The sequence below is a fragment of the Oncorhynchus kisutch genome, linkage group LG15 (assembly GCF_002021735.2).
Source record: "Oncorhynchus kisutch isolate 150728-3 linkage group LG15, Okis_V2, whole genome shotgun sequence".
In the NCBI taxonomy this organism is placed as follows: Eukaryota; Metazoa; Chordata; class Actinopteri; order Salmoniformes; family Salmonidae; genus Oncorhynchus; species Oncorhynchus kisutch.
Genome location: NC_034188.2, coordinates 93,914,363 through 93,932,662, shown reverse-complemented (window position 1 = coordinate 93,932,662; position 18,300 = coordinate 93,914,363). Strand labels below are relative to the sequence as shown.

Below are 18,300 nucleotides of genomic sequence, written 5' to 3'. Positions count from 1 at the left end.
AGACTAGCTGTAGATTCAGGGTGGCCCTGACTGGAGACTAGCTGTAGATTGAGGGTGGCCCTGACTGGAGACTAGCTGTAGATTCAGGGTGGCCCTGACTGGAGACTAGCTGTAGATTGAGGGTGGCCCTGACTGGAGAGTAGCTGTAGATTCAGGGTGGCCCTACCTGGAGACTAGCTGTAGATTGAGGGTGGCCCTTACTGGAGACTAGCTGTAGATTGAGGGTGGCCCTGACTTGAGACTAGCTGTAGATTCAGGGTGGCCCTGACTGGAGACTAGCTAAAAGATTCAGGGTGGCCCTGACTGGAGACAAGCTGTAGATTCAGGGTGGCCCTGACTGGAGACTAGCTGTAGATTGAGGGTGGCCCTGACTGGAGACTAGCTGTAGATTCAGGGTGGCCCTGACTGGAGACTAGCTGTAGATTGAGGGTGGCCCTGACTGGAGACTAGCTGTAGATTCAGGGTGGCCCTGACTGGAGACTAGCTGTAGATTGAGGGTGGCCCTGACTGGAGACTAGCTGTAGATTCAGGGTGGCCCTGACTGGAGACTAGCTGTAGATTCAGGGTGGCCCTGACTGGAGACTAGCTGTAGATTCAGGGTGGCCCTGACTGGAGACTAGCTGTAGATTCAGGGTGGCCCTGACTGGAGACTAGCTGTAGATTCAGGGTGGCCCTGCCTGGAGACTAGCTGTAGATTCAGGGTGGCCCTGACTGGAGACCAGCTGTAGATTCAGGGTGGCCCTGACTGGAGACAAGCTGTAGATTGAGGGTGGCCCTGACTGGAGACTAGCTGTAGATTCAGGGTGGCCCTGACTGGAGACCAGCTGTAGATTCAGGGTGGCCCTGACTGGAGACTAGCTGTAGATTCAGGGTGGCCCTGACTGGAGACTAGCTGTAGATTCAGGGTGGCCCTGACTGGAGACTAGCTGTAGATTCAGGGTGGCCCTGACTGGAGACTAGCTGTAGATTCAGGGTGGCCCTGACTGGAGACTAGCTGTAGATTCAGGGTGGCCCTGACTGGAGACTAGCTGTAGATTGAGGGTGGCCCTGACTGGAGACTAGCTGTAGATTGAGGGTGGCCCTGACTGGAGACTAGCTGTAGATTGAGGGTGGCCCTGACTGGAGACTAGCTGTAGATTCAGGGTGGCCCTGACTGGAGACTAGCTGTAGATTCAGGGTGGCCCTGACTGGAGACTAGCTGTAGATTGAGGGTGGCCCTGACTGGAGACTAGCTGTAGATTCAGGGTGGCCCTGACTGGAGACTAGCTGTAGATTGAGGGTGGCCCTGACTGGAGACTAGCTGTAGATTCAGGGTGGCCCTGACTGGAGACTAGCTGTAGATTCAGGGTGGCCATGACTGGAGACTAGCTGTAGATTCAGGGTGGCCCTGACTGGAGACTAGCTGTAGATTCAGGGTGGCCCTGACTGGAGACTAGCTGTAGATTGAGGGTGGCCCTGACTGGAGACAAGCTGTAGATTGAGGGTGGCCCTGACTGGAGACTAGCTGTAGATTCAGGGTGGCCCTGACTGGAGACCAGCTGTAGATTCTGGGTGGCCCTGACTGGAGTCTAGCTGTAGATTCAGGGTGGCCCTGACTGGAGACTAGCTGTAGATTCAGGGTGGCCCTGATTGGAGACTAGCTATAGATTCAGGGTGGCCCTGACTGGAGACTAGCTGTAGATTCAGGGTGGCCCTGACTGGAGACTAGCTGTAGATTCAGGGTGGCCCTGACTGTAGACTAGCTGTAGATTCAGGGTGGCCCTAACTGGAGACTAGCTGTAGATTCAGGGTGGCCCTAACTGGAGACTAGCTGTAGATTCAGGGTGGCCCTAACTGGAGACTAGCTGTAGATTCAGGGTGGCCCTGACTGGAGACTAGCTGTAGATTCAGGGTGGCCCTGACTGGAGACAAGCTGTAGATTCAGGGTGGCCCTGACTGGAGACTAGCTAAAAGATTCAGGGTGGCCCTGACTGGAGACAAGCTGTAGATTCAGGGTGGCCCTGACTGGAGACTAGCTGTAGATTGAGGGTGGCCCTGACTGGAGACTAGCTGTAGATTCAGGGTGGCCCTGACGGGAGACTAGCTGTAGATTGAGGGTGGCCCTGACTGGAGAGTAGCTGTAGATTCAGGGTGGCCCTACCTGGAGACTAGCTGTAGATTGAGGGTGGCCCTTACTGGAGACTAGCTGTAGATTGAGGGTGGCCCTGACTTGAGACTAGCTGTAGATTCAGGGTGGCCCTGACTGGAGACTAGCTAAAAGATTCAGGGTGGCCCTGACTGGAGACAAGCTGTAGATTCAGGGTGGCCCTGACTGGAGACTAGCTGTAGATTGAGGGTGGCCCTGACTGGAGACTAGCTGTAGATTCAGGGTGGCCCTGACTGGAGACTAGCTGTAGATTCAGGGTGGCCCTGACTGGAGACTAGCTGTAGATTGAGGGTGGCCCTGACTGTAGACTAGCTGTAGATTCAGGGTGGCCCTAACTGGAGACTAGCTGTAGATTCAGGGTGGCCCTGACTGGAGACAAGCTGTAGATTCAGGGTGGCCCTGACTGGAGACTAGCTGTAGATTGAGGGTGGCCCTGACTGTAGACTAGCTGTAGATTCAGGGTGGCCCTAACTGGAGACTAGCTGTAGATTCAGGGTGGCCCTAACTGGAGACTAGCTGTAGATTCAGGGTGGCCCTAACTGGAGACTAGCTGTAGATTCAGGGTGGCCCTGACTGGAGACTAGCTGTAGATTCAGGGTGGCCCTGACTGGAGACAAGCTGTAGATTCAGGGTGGCCCTGACTGGAGACTAGCTAAAAGATTCAGGGTGGCCCTGACTGGAGACAAGCTGTAGATTCAGGGTGGCCCTGACTGGAGACTAGCTGTAGATTGAGGGTGGCCCTGACTGGAGACTAGCTGTAGATTCAGGGTGGCCCTGACTAGAGACTAGCTGTAGATTCAGGGTGGCCCTGACTGGAGACTAGCTGTAGATTCAGGGTGGCCCTGACTGGAGACTAGCTGTAGATTGAGGGTGGCCCTGACTGGAGAGTAGCTGTAGATTCAGGGTGGCCCTACCTGGAGACTAGCTGTAGATTGAGGGTGGCCCTTACTGGAGACTAGCTGTAGATTGAGGGTGGCCCTGACTTGAGACTAGCTGTAGATTCAGGGTGGCCCTGACTGGAGACTAGCTGTAGATTCAGGGTGGCCCTGACTGGAGACTAGCTGTAGATTGAGGGTGGCCCTGACTGGAGAGTAGCTGTAGATTCAGGGTGGCCCTGACTGGAGACTAGCTGTAGATTCAGGGTGGCCCTGACTGGAGACTAGCTGTAGATTCAGGGTGGCCCTGACTGGAGACTAGCTGTAGATTCAGGGTGGCCCTGCCTGGAGACTAGCTGTAGATTCAGGGTGGCCCTGACTGGAGACTAGCTGTAGATTCAGGGTGGCCCTGACTGGAGACTAGCTAAAAGATTCAGGGTGGCCCTGACTGGAGACAAGCTGTAGATTCAGGGTGGCCCTGACTGGAGACTAGCTGTAGATTGAGGGTGGCCCTGACTGGAGACTAGCTATAGATTCAGGGTGGCCCTGACTGGAGACTAGCTGTAGATTCAGGGTGGCCCTGACTGGAGACTAGCTGTAGATTGAGGGTGGCCCTGACTGGAGACTAGCTGTAGATTGAGGGTGGCCCTGACTGGAGACTAGCTGTAGATTCAGGGTGGCCCTGCCTGGAGACTAGCTGTAGATTCAGGGTGGCCCTACCTGGAGACTAGCTGTAGATTGAGGGTGGCCCTGACTGGAGACTAGCTGTAGATTCAGGGTGGCCCTGACTGGAGACTAGCTGCAGATTCAGGGTGGCCCTGACTGGAGACTAGCTGTAGATTCAGGGTGGCCCTGACTGGAGACTAGCTGTACATTCAGGGTGGCCCTGACTGGAGACTAGCTGTAGATTCAGGGTGGCCCTGACTGGAGACTAGCTGCAGATTCAGGGTGGCCCTGACTGGAGACTAGCTGTAGATTCAGGGTGGCCATGACTGGAGACTAGCTGTAGATTCAGGGTGGCCCTGACTGGAGACTAGCTGTAGATTCAGGGTGGCCCTGACTGGAGACTAGCTGTAGATTCAGGGTGGCCCTGACTGGAGACTAGCTGTACATTCAGGGTGGCCCTGACTGGAGATTAGCTGTAGATTCAGGGTGGCCCTGACTGGAGACTTGCTGCAGATTCAGGGTGGCCCTGACTGGAGACTAGCTGTAGATTCAGGGTGGCCCTGACTGGAGACTAGCTGTAGATTCAGGGTGGCCCTGACTGGAGACTAGCTGTAGATTCAGGGTGGCCCTGACTGGAGACTAGCTGTAGATTCAGGGTGGCCCTGACTGGAGACTAGCTGTAGATGCAGGGTGGCCCTGACTGGAGACTAGCTGTAGATTGAGGGTGGCCCTGACTGGAGACTAGCTGTAGATTGAGGGTGGCCTTGACTGGAGACTAGCTGTAGATTCAGGGTGGCCCTGACTGGAGACTAGCTGTAGATTGAGGGTGGCCCTGACTGGAGACTAGCTGTAGATTGAGGGTGGCCCTGACTGGAGACTTGCTGCAGATTCAGGGTGGCCCTGACTGGAGACTAGCTGTAGATTCAGGGTGTCCCTGACTGGAGACTAGCTGTACATTCAGGGTGGCCCTGACTGGAGACTAGCTGTAGATTCAGGGTGGCCCTGACTGGAGACTAGCTTCAGATTCAGGGTGGCCCTGACTGGAGACTAGCTGTAGATTCAGGGTGGCCATGACTGGAGACTAGCTGCAGATTCAGGGTGGCCCTGACTGGAGACTAGCTGTAGATTCAGGGTGGCCCTGACTGGAGACTAGCTGTAGATGCAGGGTGGCCCTGACTGGAGACTAGCTGTAGATTCAGGGTGGCCCTGACTGGAGACTAGCTGTAGATTGAGGGTGGCCTTGACTGGAGACTAGCTGTAGATTCAGGGTGGCCCTGACTGGAGACTAGCTGTAGATTCAGGGTGGCCCTGACTGGAGACTAGCTGTAGATTCAGGGTTGCCCTGACTGGAGACTAGCTGTAGATTCAGGGTGGCCCTGACTGGAGACTAGCTGTAGATTCAGGGTGGCCCTGACTGGAGACTAGCTGTAGATTCAGGGTTGCCCTGACTGGAGACTAGCTGTAGATTCAGGGTGGCCCTGACTGGAGACTAGCTGTAGATTCAGGGTGGCCCTGACTGGAGACTAGCTGTAGATTGAGGGTGGCCCTGACTGGAGACTAGCTGTAGATTCAGGGTGGCCCTGCCTGGAGACAAGCTGTTGGAGGTGCACGCATCTGTTAGACAACAAAGAGCTCACACCTCTCGTCCTTCAGTTGAGTTTCTCCAGTCAGGGCCATCCTGAATCTGCAGCTAGTCTCCAGTCAGGGCCACCCTGAATCTGCAGCTAGTCTCCAGTCAGGGCCACCCTGAATCTGCAGCTAGTCTCCAGTCAGGGCCACCCTGAATCTATAGCTAGTCTCCAGTCAGGGCCACCCTCAATCTACAGCTAGTCTCCAGTCAGGGCCACCCTGAATCTGCAGCTAGTCTCCAGTCAGGGCCACCCTGAATCTGCAGCTAGTCTCCAGTCAGGGCCATCCTGAATCTGCAGCTAGTCTCCAGTCAGGGCCATCCTGAATCTGCAGCTAGTCTCCAGTCAGGGCCATCCTGAATCTGCAGCTAGTCTCCAGTCAGGGCCACCCTGAATCTACAGCTAGTCTCCAGTCAGGGCCATCCTGAATCTGCAGCTAGTCTCCAGTCAGGGCCATCCTGAATCTGCAGCTAGTCTCCAGTCAGGGCCACCCTGAATCTACAGCTAGTCTCCAGTCAGGGCCACCCTGAATCTGCAGCTAGTCTCCAGTCAGGGCCACCCTGAATCTACAGCTAGTCTCCAGTCAGGGCCATCCTGAATCTGCAGCTAGTCTCCAGTCAGGGCCACCCTGAATCTACAGCTAGTCTCCAGTTAGGGCCACCCTGAATCTACAGCTAGTCTCCAGTCAGGGCCACCCTGAATCTGCAGCTAGTCTCCAGTCAGGGCCACCCTGAATCTACAGCTAGTCTCCAGTTAGGGCCACCCTGAATCTGCAGCTAGTCTCCAGTCAGGGCCACCCTCAATCTGCAGCTAGTCTCCAGTCAGGGCCACCCTCAATCTGCAGCTAGTCTCCAGTCAGGGCCACCCTGAATATAGTTGAACTGTTATGTATTCATTCTAACTCTTATGTTTAAAACTTGGCTGTTGTTCAACAGAACTTAATAAAAAAATGAAATGTCAGTGGTTTAAATTACGTCAAAAGGTTAACAGAAAATGAACCTGTATCTTTTAAGGTCAAAGCTAATTCCTGAGGTGGCAGTGAGAAAACCACAGGATTTTTACTGAGCTGTTACCATTTAAATGGCTTCATTTCCCCGTATCTTGACAGTAATACCCATCTATAATGATCTGTTAATGTCAAAGGAAGACTGCCGACTTAGTAGGTGTAATCTGTTCCACTGCTGCTGTGTGCGTACAGAGGATACGAATAATAGAAAAGTTTAGAGCCTCATAATGAATCATGTCCATAGATGTAGAATGATTCACAATGGTTGTCGCCCAAATGGCACCCTATTCCCTACGTAGTGCACTACTTTAGACTAGAGCCCTTTAGTACCCTATTCTCTACGTAGTGCACTACTTTAGACTAGAGCCCTATAGCACCCTATTCCCTACGTAGTGCACTACTTTAGACTAGAGCCCTATAGCACCCTATTCCCTATGTAGTGCACTACTTTAGACTAGAGCCCTATAGCACCCTATTTGAAGGAAAGACAATTAGTCCCAGTGATGCATGTGGAAAGTGGTGAACTTGTTAAGATTAGCACACAGGGAAAGAGAGCTTTAAGCTAGCTGTAGGGTTGAATTACACACGGAACCCTATTCCCTAATATACTGCACAACGTTTGACCAGACCCTTAGGGTTCTGGTTTTAAAGCAGTGTACTTTATGGGTGATAGGATGCCATTTGGGACACACTGTACTTCTTCCTTCAAACAGAGTTAACAGCATGTGTTTGAAGAGCAGTCAGCTTGACAGAGTGCCCTGGTGTTAATGATAAGAACACAGAGACAGTAGTTCTGGGCAGTGATCTGAAGACATGGGGAATGGGAGACTTAATAAGATATATTAAGCTAGATGCCCTCAATCTCACACAAATTATCAAGGAACCAACCAGGTACAACCCTAAATCCGTAACCATGGGCACCCTCTTGGATATCATCCTGACCAACCAATCCTGACCTCATCCCATCAGTAGAGGATGCCTGGTTGCTCTTTAAAAGTGTTTTCCTCACCATCTTAATTAAGCATGCCCCATTTCAAAAAATGTAGAACTAAGGAATCTGTCCTTGGCTCAACCCAGACTTGACTGCCCTTAACCAGCACAAAAACATCCTGTGGCATTCTGCATTAGCATCAAATTGCCCCCGCGATATGCAACTGTTCAGGGAAGTCAGGAACCAATATACTCAGTCAGTTAGGAAAGCTTAGGCTAGCTTTTTCAAACAGAAATGTGCATCCTGTAGCACTAATTCCAAAAAGCATTGGGACACTGTAAAGTCCATGGAGAATAAGAGCACCTCCTCCCAGCTGCCCACTGCACTGAGGATAGGAAACATTTCCCCACCGATAAATCTACAATAATCGATCATTTCAATAAGCATTTTTCTACGGCTGGCTATGCTTTCCACCTGGCTACCTCTACCCTGGCCAACATCTCAGCAGCCCCTGCAGCAACTTTCCCAAGCACCCCCCCCCCCCCTGCTTCTCCTTCACCCAAATCCAGACAACTGATGTTCTGAAAGAGCTACAAAATCTGGATCACTACATATAAGCTTGGCTAGACAATCTGGACCCTCTCTTTCTAAAATTATCCACCAAAATTGTTTCAACCCTTATTACCAGTCTGTTCAACTTCTCTTTAGTATCGTCTGAGATCCCCAAAGATTGGAAAGCAAACAAACAGATCACCAACTATTTCGATTCTCCACCATGCAATCTGGTTTCCGAGCTGGTCACGGGTGCAGCTCAGCCACGCTCAAGGTCCTAAGCGATATCATAACTACCATCGATAAAAGACAGTACTGTGCAGCCATCTTCATCGACCTGGCCAAGGCTTTCGACTCTGTCAATCACCGCATTCTTATTGGCAGACTCAATAGCCTTGACTTCTCAAATGACTGCCTCGTCTGGTTCACCAACTACTTCTCAGATTGAGTTCAGTGTGTCAAATCGGAGTTCCTGTTTCATACCTCTGGCAGTCTCTATGGGGTGCCACAGGGTTCAATTCTCGGGCTGATTATTTTCTCTGTATATAGTAATGATGTCGGCAGGGTAGCCTGGTGGTTAGAGCATTGGACTTGTAACCGCAAGGTTGCAAGTTCAAACCCCCGAGCTGACAAGGTACAAATCTGTTGTTCTGCCCCTGAACAGGCCGTCATTGAAAATAAGAATTTGTTCTTAACTGACTTGCCTAGTTAGATAAAGGTAAAATAAATAAAAATGTTGCTCTTGCTGCTGGTGATTCTCTGATCCACCTCTACGCAGATGACACCATTCTGCATACATCTGGCCCTTCTTTGGACACTGTGGTAACAAACCTCCAAACAAGCTTCAATGCCATACAACACTCCTTCCGTTGCCACCAACTGCATTTAAATGCTAGTAAAACTAAGTGCATGCTCTTCAACCGATTGCTACCCGCACCCTCCCGCCGAATGAGTATCACTACTCTCGTCTGTTCTGACTTAGAATATGTGGAGAACTACAAATACCTAGGTGTCTGGTTAGACTGTAAACTCTCCCTCCAGACTCACATTAAGCATCTCCAATCCCAATCTAGAATTGGCTTCCTATTTCGCAACAAAGCCTCCTTCACTCATGCTGCCAAACTTACCCTTGTAAAACTGACTATCCTACCAATCCTTGACTTTGGCGATGTCATTTACAAAATAGCCTCCAACACTCTACTCAGCAAACTGGATGTAGTCTATCACAGTTTCATCCATTTTGGCACCAAAGCCCCAAATACTACCCACAACTGCAACCTGTATGCTCTCGTTGGCTGGCCCTCACTACATATTCGTTGCCAAACCCACTGACTCCAGGTCATCTGTACGTCCATCTGTACGTTATTTTTTTAAATAAAGTGGTGATCCTACCTGACCTAAAACAGTGCATTTTTGCTAGGATTAAATATCAGGAATTGTGAACAACTGAGTTTAAATGTATTTGTATTTGTCTAAGGTAAACTGTATTCTGTATATCTATATCTATTCTATATATCTATATCTATTCTGTATATCTATATCTATTCTGTATATCTATATCTATTCTATATATCTATATCTATTCTGTATATCTATATCTATTCTATATATCTATATCTATTCTGTATATCTATATCTATTCTATATATCTATATCTATTCTGTATATCTATATCTATTCTGTATATCTATATCTATTCTGTATATCTATATCTATTCTGTATATCTATATCTATTCTATATATCTATATCTATTCTGTATATCTATATCTATTTTGTATTTCTATATCTATATCTATTCTGTATATCTATATCTATTCTGTATATGTATATATATTCTCTATATCTATATCTATATCTATTCTCTATATCTATATCTATATTTATTCTGTATATCTATATCTATTCTGTATTTCTATATCTATATCTATTCTCTTGGCGTAAAAGCAACACAGCTCATCACCCTGAACACACTATCCCCACTGTCAAACATGGTGGTGGCAGCATCATGGTTTGGGCCTGCTTTTCTTCAGCAGGGACAGGGAAGATGGTTAAAATTGATGGGAAGATGGATGGAGCCAAATACAGGACCATTCTGGAAGAAAACCTGATGGAGTCTGCAAAAGACCTGAGACTGGGACGGAGATTTGTCTTCCAACAAGACGATGATCCAAAACATAAAGCAAAATCTACAATGGAATGGTTCAAAAATAAACATATCCGGGTGTTAGAATGGCCAAGTCAAAGTCCAGACCTGAATCCAATCGAGAATCTGTGGAAAGAACTGAAAACTGCTGTTCACAAATGCTCTCCATCCAACCTCACTGAGCTAGAGCTGTTTTGCAAGGAGGAATGGGAAAAAATGTCAGTCTCTCGATGTGCAAAACTGATAGAGACATACCCCAAGCGACTTACAGCTGTAATCGCAGCAAAAGGTGGCGCTACAAAGTATTAAATTAAGGGGGCTGAATAATTTTGCACGCCCAATTTTTCAGTTTTTGATTTGTTAAAAAAGCTTGAAATATCCAATAAATGTCGTTCCACTTCATGATTGTGTCCCACTTGTTGTTGATTCTTCACAAAAAAATACAGTTTTATATCTTTATGTTTGAAGCCTGAAATGTGGCAAAAGGTCGCAAAGTTCAAGGGGGCCGAATACTTTCGCAAGGCACTATATATATATATATATATATATATATATATATATTATCTATATCTCCCCTCTCCCTCTGTCCTCTCCAGACCCAGAGCCAGTGACAGGGGACATGGAGTCAGCCATGGCTGTGGAGCTCAACCCCTGGGTGGACTATGAGTTCAGGGTGGTGGCCAGTAATGCTATCGGGACAGGAGACCCCAGTGCCCCATCCAGAGGGGTCCGGACTAAAGAAGCAGGTAACTCCTCGGTCTGTGTGTCCGTGTGTGTGTGTTTCCTACTTACCAAAGAAAAAGTTAACTCCCACTAAAATGACCTTCTTTTAAAAAATGTTTTACCTTTATTTAACCAGGCAAGTCAGTTAAGAACAACTTCTTATTTTCAATGACGGCCTAGGAACAGTGGGTTAACTGCCTGTTCAGGGGCAGAACGACAGATATGTACCTTGTCGGCTCGGGGGTTTGAACTTGCAACCTTCCGGTTACTAGTCCAGCGCTCTATCCACTAGGCTACCCTTACTCTCAACGGTATCCTAATGATCTCCTTAAAGAAGGCTACATACATAATGACAACAATATAGAATATAGACTACATGACTACACTACATACACTACAAAACCATGGGCATTAATATGGAGCTGGCACCACCTTTGCTGCTATAACAGCCTCCACTCTTCTGGGAAGCCTTTCCACTAAATGTTGGAACATTGCTGAGGGGACTTGCTTCCATTCAGCCACAAGAGCATTTTAGTGAGGTCGGGCACTGATGTTGGGCGATTAGGCCTGGCTCGCAGTCAGCTTTCCAATTCATCCCAAATGTGTTCGATGGGGTTGAGTTCAGGGCTCTGTGCAGGCCAGTCAAGTTCTTCCACACTGATCTGGACAAACCATTTCTGTATGGACCTCGCCTTGTGCCCTGGGGGCATTGTCATGTGGAAACAGGAAAAGACTTCCCCAAGCTGTTGCACAAAGTTGGAAGCACAGAATTGTCTAGAATGTCATTGCATTGCTTGCTGTTTGGGGTTTTAGGCTGGGTTTCTGTATAGCATGTTGTGACATCGGCTGATATAAAAAGGGATTTATAAATACATTTAATTTATTGCTGTTGTGTAGAAGATTTCCCTTCACTGGAACACAGGGGCCTATCCCGAACCATGAAAAACAGCCCCAGACATTATTCTTCCTCCACCAAACTTTACAGTTGGCCCTATGCATGTAACCCAGATTCATCCGTCGGACTGTCAGTTTATGAAGTGTGGTTCATCACTCCAGAGAACGCGTTTCCACTGCTCCAGAGGTCAATGGCGGCGAGCTTTACACCACTCCAGCCGATAGTTGGCATTGCACATGCTGATCGTAGGCTTGTGTGCTAAAGCTTGAACATGGAAACCCATTTCATGAAGCTCCCGAGAAACAGTTATTGTGCTGACTTTGCTTCCAGAGGCAGTTTGGAACTCGGTAGGGAGTGTTACAACCGAGGACAGACACTTTTTACGGTATGCGCTTCGGCACTCTGCGGTCCCGTTCTGCAGCCTACCACTTCGTGGCAGAGCCGTTGTTGCTCCAAGACATTTCCACTTCACAATAACAGCACTTAGAGTTGCATGGGGGGCAGCTCTACCAGGGCGAAATTTGACTAACTGACATGTTGGAAAGGTGGCGTTGAAAGTCAATTTGACTTGTTTGAAACGTTGAATGTCACTCAGCACTTCAGAACGGGCCATTCTAGTGACAATATTTGTCTATGGCGATGGCATGGCTGTGTGCTTGGTTTGATACACCTGTCAGCAATGGGTGTGCCTGAAAAAACCAAATCTACTATTTGAAATGGTGATCACATACGGCTGTATATTGTGAAGGGGTGTCCACATACTGCTGTATATATAGTATATGAATGGGTGTCCTCATACTGCTGTATATATAGTATATGAATGGGTGTCCTCATACTGATGTATATATAGTGGATGAAGGGGTGTCCTGTATATATAGTGTATGAAGAGGTGTCCTCATACTGATGTATATATAGTGGATGAAGGGGTGTCCTGTATATATAGTGTATGAAGAGGTGTCCTCATACTGCTGTATATATAGTGTATGAAGAGGTGTCCTCATACTGATGTATATATAGTGGATGAAGGGGTGTCCTGTATATATAGTATATGAAGGGGTGTCCTCATACTGCTGTATATATAGTATATGAAGAGGTGTCCTCATACTGCTGTATATATAGTGGATGAAGAGGTGTCCTGTATATATAGTATATGAAGGGGTGTCCTCATACTGCTGTATATATAGTATATGAAGAGGTGTCCTCATACTGCTGTATATATAGTGGATGAAGGGGTGTCCTGTATATATAGTGGATGAAGGGGTGTCCTCATACTGCTGTATATATAGTGGATGAAGAGGTGTCCTCATACTGCTGTATATATAGTGGATGAAGGGGTGTCCTGTATATATAGTATATGAAGAGGTGTCCTCATACTGCTGTATATATAGTGGATGAAGGGGTGTCCTGTATATATAGTGGATGAAGGGGTGTCCTCATACTGCTGTATATATAGTGGATGAAGGGGTGTCCTGTATATATAGTGGATGAAGGGGTGTCCTCATACTGCTGTATATATAGTGGATGAAGGGGTGTCCTGTATATATAGTATATGAAGGGGTGTCCTCATACTGCTGTATATATAGTATATGAAGAGGTGTCCTGTATATATAGTGGATGAAGGGGTGTCCTCATACTGCTGTATATATAGTGGATGAAGGGGTGTCCTGTATATATAGTATATGAAGGGGTGTCCTCATACTGCTGTATATATAGTATATGAAGAGGTGTCCTCATACTGCTGTATATATAGTGGATGAAGAGGTGTCCTCATACTGATGTATATATAGTGGATGAAGAGGTGTCCTCATACTGCTGTATATATAGTGGATGAAGAGGTGTCCTCATACTGATGTATATATAGTGGATGAAGGGGTGTCCTGTATATATAGTATATGAAGAGGTGTCCTCATACTGCTGTATATATAGTATATGAAGAGGTGTCCTCATACTGCTGTATATATAGTGGATGAAGAGGTGTCCTCATACTGATGTATATATAGTGGATGAAGAGGTGTCCTCATACTGCTGTATATATAGTGGATGAAGAGGTGTCCTCATACTGATGTATATATAGTGGATGAAGGGGTGTCCTGTATATATAGTATATGAAGAGGTGTCCTCATACTGCTGTATATATAGTGGATGAAGGGGTGTCCTCATACTGATGTATATATAGTGGATGAAGGGGTGTCCTGTATATATAGTATATGAAGGGGTGTCCTCATACTGATGTATATATAGTGGATGAAGGGGTGTCCTGTATATATAGTATATGAAGAGGTGTCCTCATACTGCTGTATATATAGTGGATGAAGAGGTGTCCTCATACTGATGTATATATAGTGGATGAAGAGGTGTCCTCATACTGCTGTATATATAGTGGATGAAGAGGTGTCCTCATACTGATGTATATATAGTGGATGAAGGGGTGTCCTGTATATATAGTATATGAAGAGGTGTCCTCATACTGCTGTATATATAGTGGATGAAGAGGTGTCCTCATACTGCTGTATATATAGTGGATGAAGGGGTGTCCTCATACTGATGTATATATAGTGGATGAAGGGGTGTCCTGTATATATAGTGTATGAAGAGGTGTCCTCATACTGCTGTATATATAGTGGATGAAGGGGTGTCCTGTATATATAGTGGATGAAGGGGTGTCCTCATACTGCTGTATATATAGTGTATGAAGAGGTGTCCTCATACTGCTGTATATATAGTGGATGAAGGGGTGTCCTCATACTGATGTATATATAGTGGATGAAGGGGTGTCCTGTATATATAGTGGATGAAGAGGTGTCCTCATACTGCTGTATATATAGTGGATGAAGGGGTGTCCACATACTGCTGTATATATAGTGGATGAAGGGGTGTCCTCATACTGCTGTATATATAGTGGATGAAGGGGTGTCCTGTATATATAGTGGATGAAGGGGTGTCCTGTATATATAGTGGATGAAGGGGTGTCCTGTATATATAGTGGATGAAGGGGTGTCCACATACTGCTGTATATATAGTATATGAAGAGGTGTCCTCATATTGCTGTATATATAGTGGATGAAGGGGTGTCCTGTATATATAGTGGATGAAGGGGTGTCCTCATACTGCTGTATATATAGTGGATGAAGGTGTGTCCTCATACTGCTGTATATATAGTGGATGAAGGTGTGTCCTCATACTGCTGTATATATAGTGGATGAAGGGGTGTCCTCATACTGCTGTATATATAGTGGATGAAGGGGTGTCCTGTATATATAGTATATGAAGGGGTGTCCTCATACTGCTGTATATATAGTGGATGAAGGGGTGTCCTCATACTGCTGTATATATAGTATATGAAGAGGTGTCCTCATACTGCTGTATATATAGTGGATGAAGGGGTGTCCACATACTGCTGTATATATAGTGGATGAAGGGGTGTCCTCATACTGTTGTATATATAGTGGATGAAGGGGTGTCCTGTATATATAGTGTATGAAGGTGTGTCCTCATACTGCTGTATATATAGTGGATGAAGGGGTGTCCTCATACTGCTGTATATATAGTGGATGAAGAGGTGTCCTCATACTGCTGTATATATAGTGGATGAAGGGGTGTCCTGTATATATAGTGGATGAAGAGGTGTCCTCATACTGCTGTATATATAGTGGATGAAGGGGTGTCCTCATACTGCTGTATAGATAGTATATTTTGAAGGGATGTCTACATACTGCTGTATATACAGTGGGGCAAAAAAGTATTTAGTCAGCCACCAATTGTGCAAGTTCTCCCACTTAACAAGATGAGAGAGGCCTGTAATTTTCATCATAGGTACACTTCAACTATGACAGACACAATAAGAAAAAAAAATCCAGAAAATCACATTGTAGGATTTTTAATGAATTTATTTGCAAATTATGGAGGAAAATAAGTATTTGGTCACCTACAAACAAGCAAGATTTCTGGCTCTCACAGACCTGTAACTTCTTCTTTAAGAGGCTCCTCTGCCCTCCACTCGTTACCTGTATTAATGGCACCTGTTTGAACAAACAAAAACATACTTAGACAAAAACAGCAAGTGTGATGTCATTCATGTTTGTGGAAATGTTTGCATTGTGGAAATGCGGAAATCTTTGTGGAAATATTTGCAAATTTTGTATTGTTTTTGTCTAACCTCCCATATAGCTATTTATGGTTTTGTTGTGTGTGTCAAACGGTAGTCAAGCATCGATGATCATGTCACCAGAATAAGACCCTCGATATTTATTGCAAAAGAGCATTAAGATCCCAGTGCACTTTCACCACCCTGTGAAGTTCTTCATAACTTATTTCATGTGTAGCTTAATAAACTGCATGGTTTCCCGTGTCGTAGTGGGAGGACCACACACCATGTCATCGCGTGACTCCAAGTTTACTTTGCTTTGATGGTTATTATATTCATATTTGCTCATAAAGGCGTTTACACCAGTATTTCTCGCATAATTAATATATGTGTTATTGTTCTGTCCTGCAGTCCCCTCGGTGGTCCCAGCTAACGTCAGCGGAGGGAACGGCCGCAGGCATGAACTGGTCATCTCCTGGGAGGTAAAGGCCTGTTTTACCTCATAGTCTTAAACCATCATGTCCAACATTAACCACACTCCACAACAACACTGTCCTAGCAAACACATTTCAGCAAGCCATGACACCCACCATCTCAAATGGTTCTGAAATAATTTCTGTAGTTAGAAACAGATAAGCATTCCTGCAACATTATTTTATTGAAATACAATTTGAACTCTGAGATTAAGCTAATTGATTGCACCAACATTTGCCATTTTAATTTAGTTCATATAATATCCAATACATAAAGTACCCAACATCTGATTTGCAGTAAAATGTTGTCTAACAATGAGTAAGATGTGGAATCCAAAGCCACCGACGTAACCCACACCGCACGCCTAAAAAAAAAACTGGAGCTGCACCATCTAGTGGTAAGAACATGGTAATAACAGAATATAGGATGGGACATACAGTATACAGTTGAAGTCGGAAGTTCATATACACTTAGGTTGGAGTCATTAAAACTCGTTTTTCCACCACTCCACACATTTCTTTTTAACAAACTATAGTTTGGGCAAGTCGGTTAGGACATCTACTTTGTGCATGACACAAGTCATTTTTCCAACCATTGTTTTCAGACAGATTATTTCACTTATAATTCACTGTATCACAATTCCAGTGGGTCAGAAGTTCACATACACTAAATTGACTGTGCCTTTAAACAGCTTGGAAAATTCCAGAAAATGATGGAATGGCTTTAGAAGCTTCTGATAAGCTAATTGACATCATTTGAGTCATTTGGAGGTGTACCTGTGGATGTATTTCAAGGCCTACCTTCAAACGCAGTGCCTCTTTGCTTGACATCATGGGAAAATCAAAAGAAATCAGCCAAGACCCCAGAAAAAAATTGTAGACCTCCACAAGTCTGGTTCATCATTGGAAGCAATTTCCAAACGCCTGAAGGTACCACGTTCATCTGTACAAACAATAGTACGCAAGTATAAACACCATGGGACTACACAGCCGTCATACCGCTCAGGAATGTCTCCTAGAGATGAACATACTTTGGTGCGAAAAGCGGAAATCAATCCCAGAACAACAGCAAAGGACCTTGTGAAGATGCTGGAGGAAACCGGTACAGAAGTATCTATATCCACAGTAAAACAAGTCCTATATCGACGTAACCTGAAAGGCCTCTCAGCAAGGAAGAAGCCACTGCTCCAAAACCACCATAAAAAAGCCAGACTACGGTTTGCAACTTCACATGGGGACAAAAATCATACTTTTGGGAGAAATGTCCTCTGGTCTGTTGAAACAATTAAAAGGGGAGGCTTGCAAGCCGAATAACACCATCCCAACCGTGAAGCATGGGGGCGGCAGCATCATGTTGTGGGGGTGCTTTGCTGCAGGAGGGACTGGGGCACTTTACAAAATAGATGGCTTCATGAGGTAAGAAAATTATGTGGATATATTGAAGCAACATCTCAAGACATTTAAAGCTTGGTCGCAAATGGGTCTTCCCAATGGACATTGACCCCAAGCAAACTTCCAAAGTTGTGGCAAAATGGCTTAAGGACAACAAAGTCAAGGTATTGGAGTGGACATCACAAAGCCCTGACTTCAATCCTATAGAAAATGTGTGGGCAGAACTGAAAAAGCGTGTGCGAGCAAGAAGGCCTACAAACCTGACTCAGTTACACCAGCTCTGTCAGGAGAAATGGGCCAAAATTTACCCAACTTATTGTGGGAAGCTTGTCAAAGGCTACCCGAAACGTTTGACCCAAGTTAAACAATTTAAAGGCTATGCTAACAAATACTAATTGAGTGTATGTAAACTTCTTACCCACTGGGAATGTGATGAAAGCAAGGAAAGATTAAATAAATCATTCTCTTTACTAATATTCTGACATTTCACATTCTTAAAATAAAGTGGTGATCCTAACTGATCTAAGACAGCGATTTTCTACTAGGATTAAATATAAAAAATTGTGAACAACTGAGTTTAAATATATTTTGCTTAGGTGTATGTTATCTTCCGACTTCAACTGTACCTAACAACTTCAATGACTCATTTCTCTGAACAGGGAAAAAACATCCCCAATTTCACAGAGAATACAGGATGAAGAAATAATACTCCAAGAAGCACCTCCGTTAGACCTAGAGAACTGATACTTTGTATTCGTTGTTGGGGTCCGTGGAAGGCTTTCTA

At 45.9% G+C, this 18,300-nt stretch overlaps 1 protein-coding gene across 1 annotated transcript in view; it reads left to right on the top strand.

The window, feature by feature from the left end:
• LOC109879957 (contactin-5) overlaps positions 1–18,300 on the top strand; it is a 611,325-nt gene that overhangs the window by 510,223 nt on the left and 82,802 nt on the right. The window contains exons 17-18 of the mRNA XM_031791310.1: positions 10,546–10,695; positions 16,063–16,133. Of these exons, the coding sequence (XP_031647170.1) occupies positions 10,546–10,695; positions 16,063–16,133 (221 nt within the window). The remainder of the gene's footprint in view (positions 1–10,545; positions 10,696–16,062; positions 16,134–18,300) is intronic.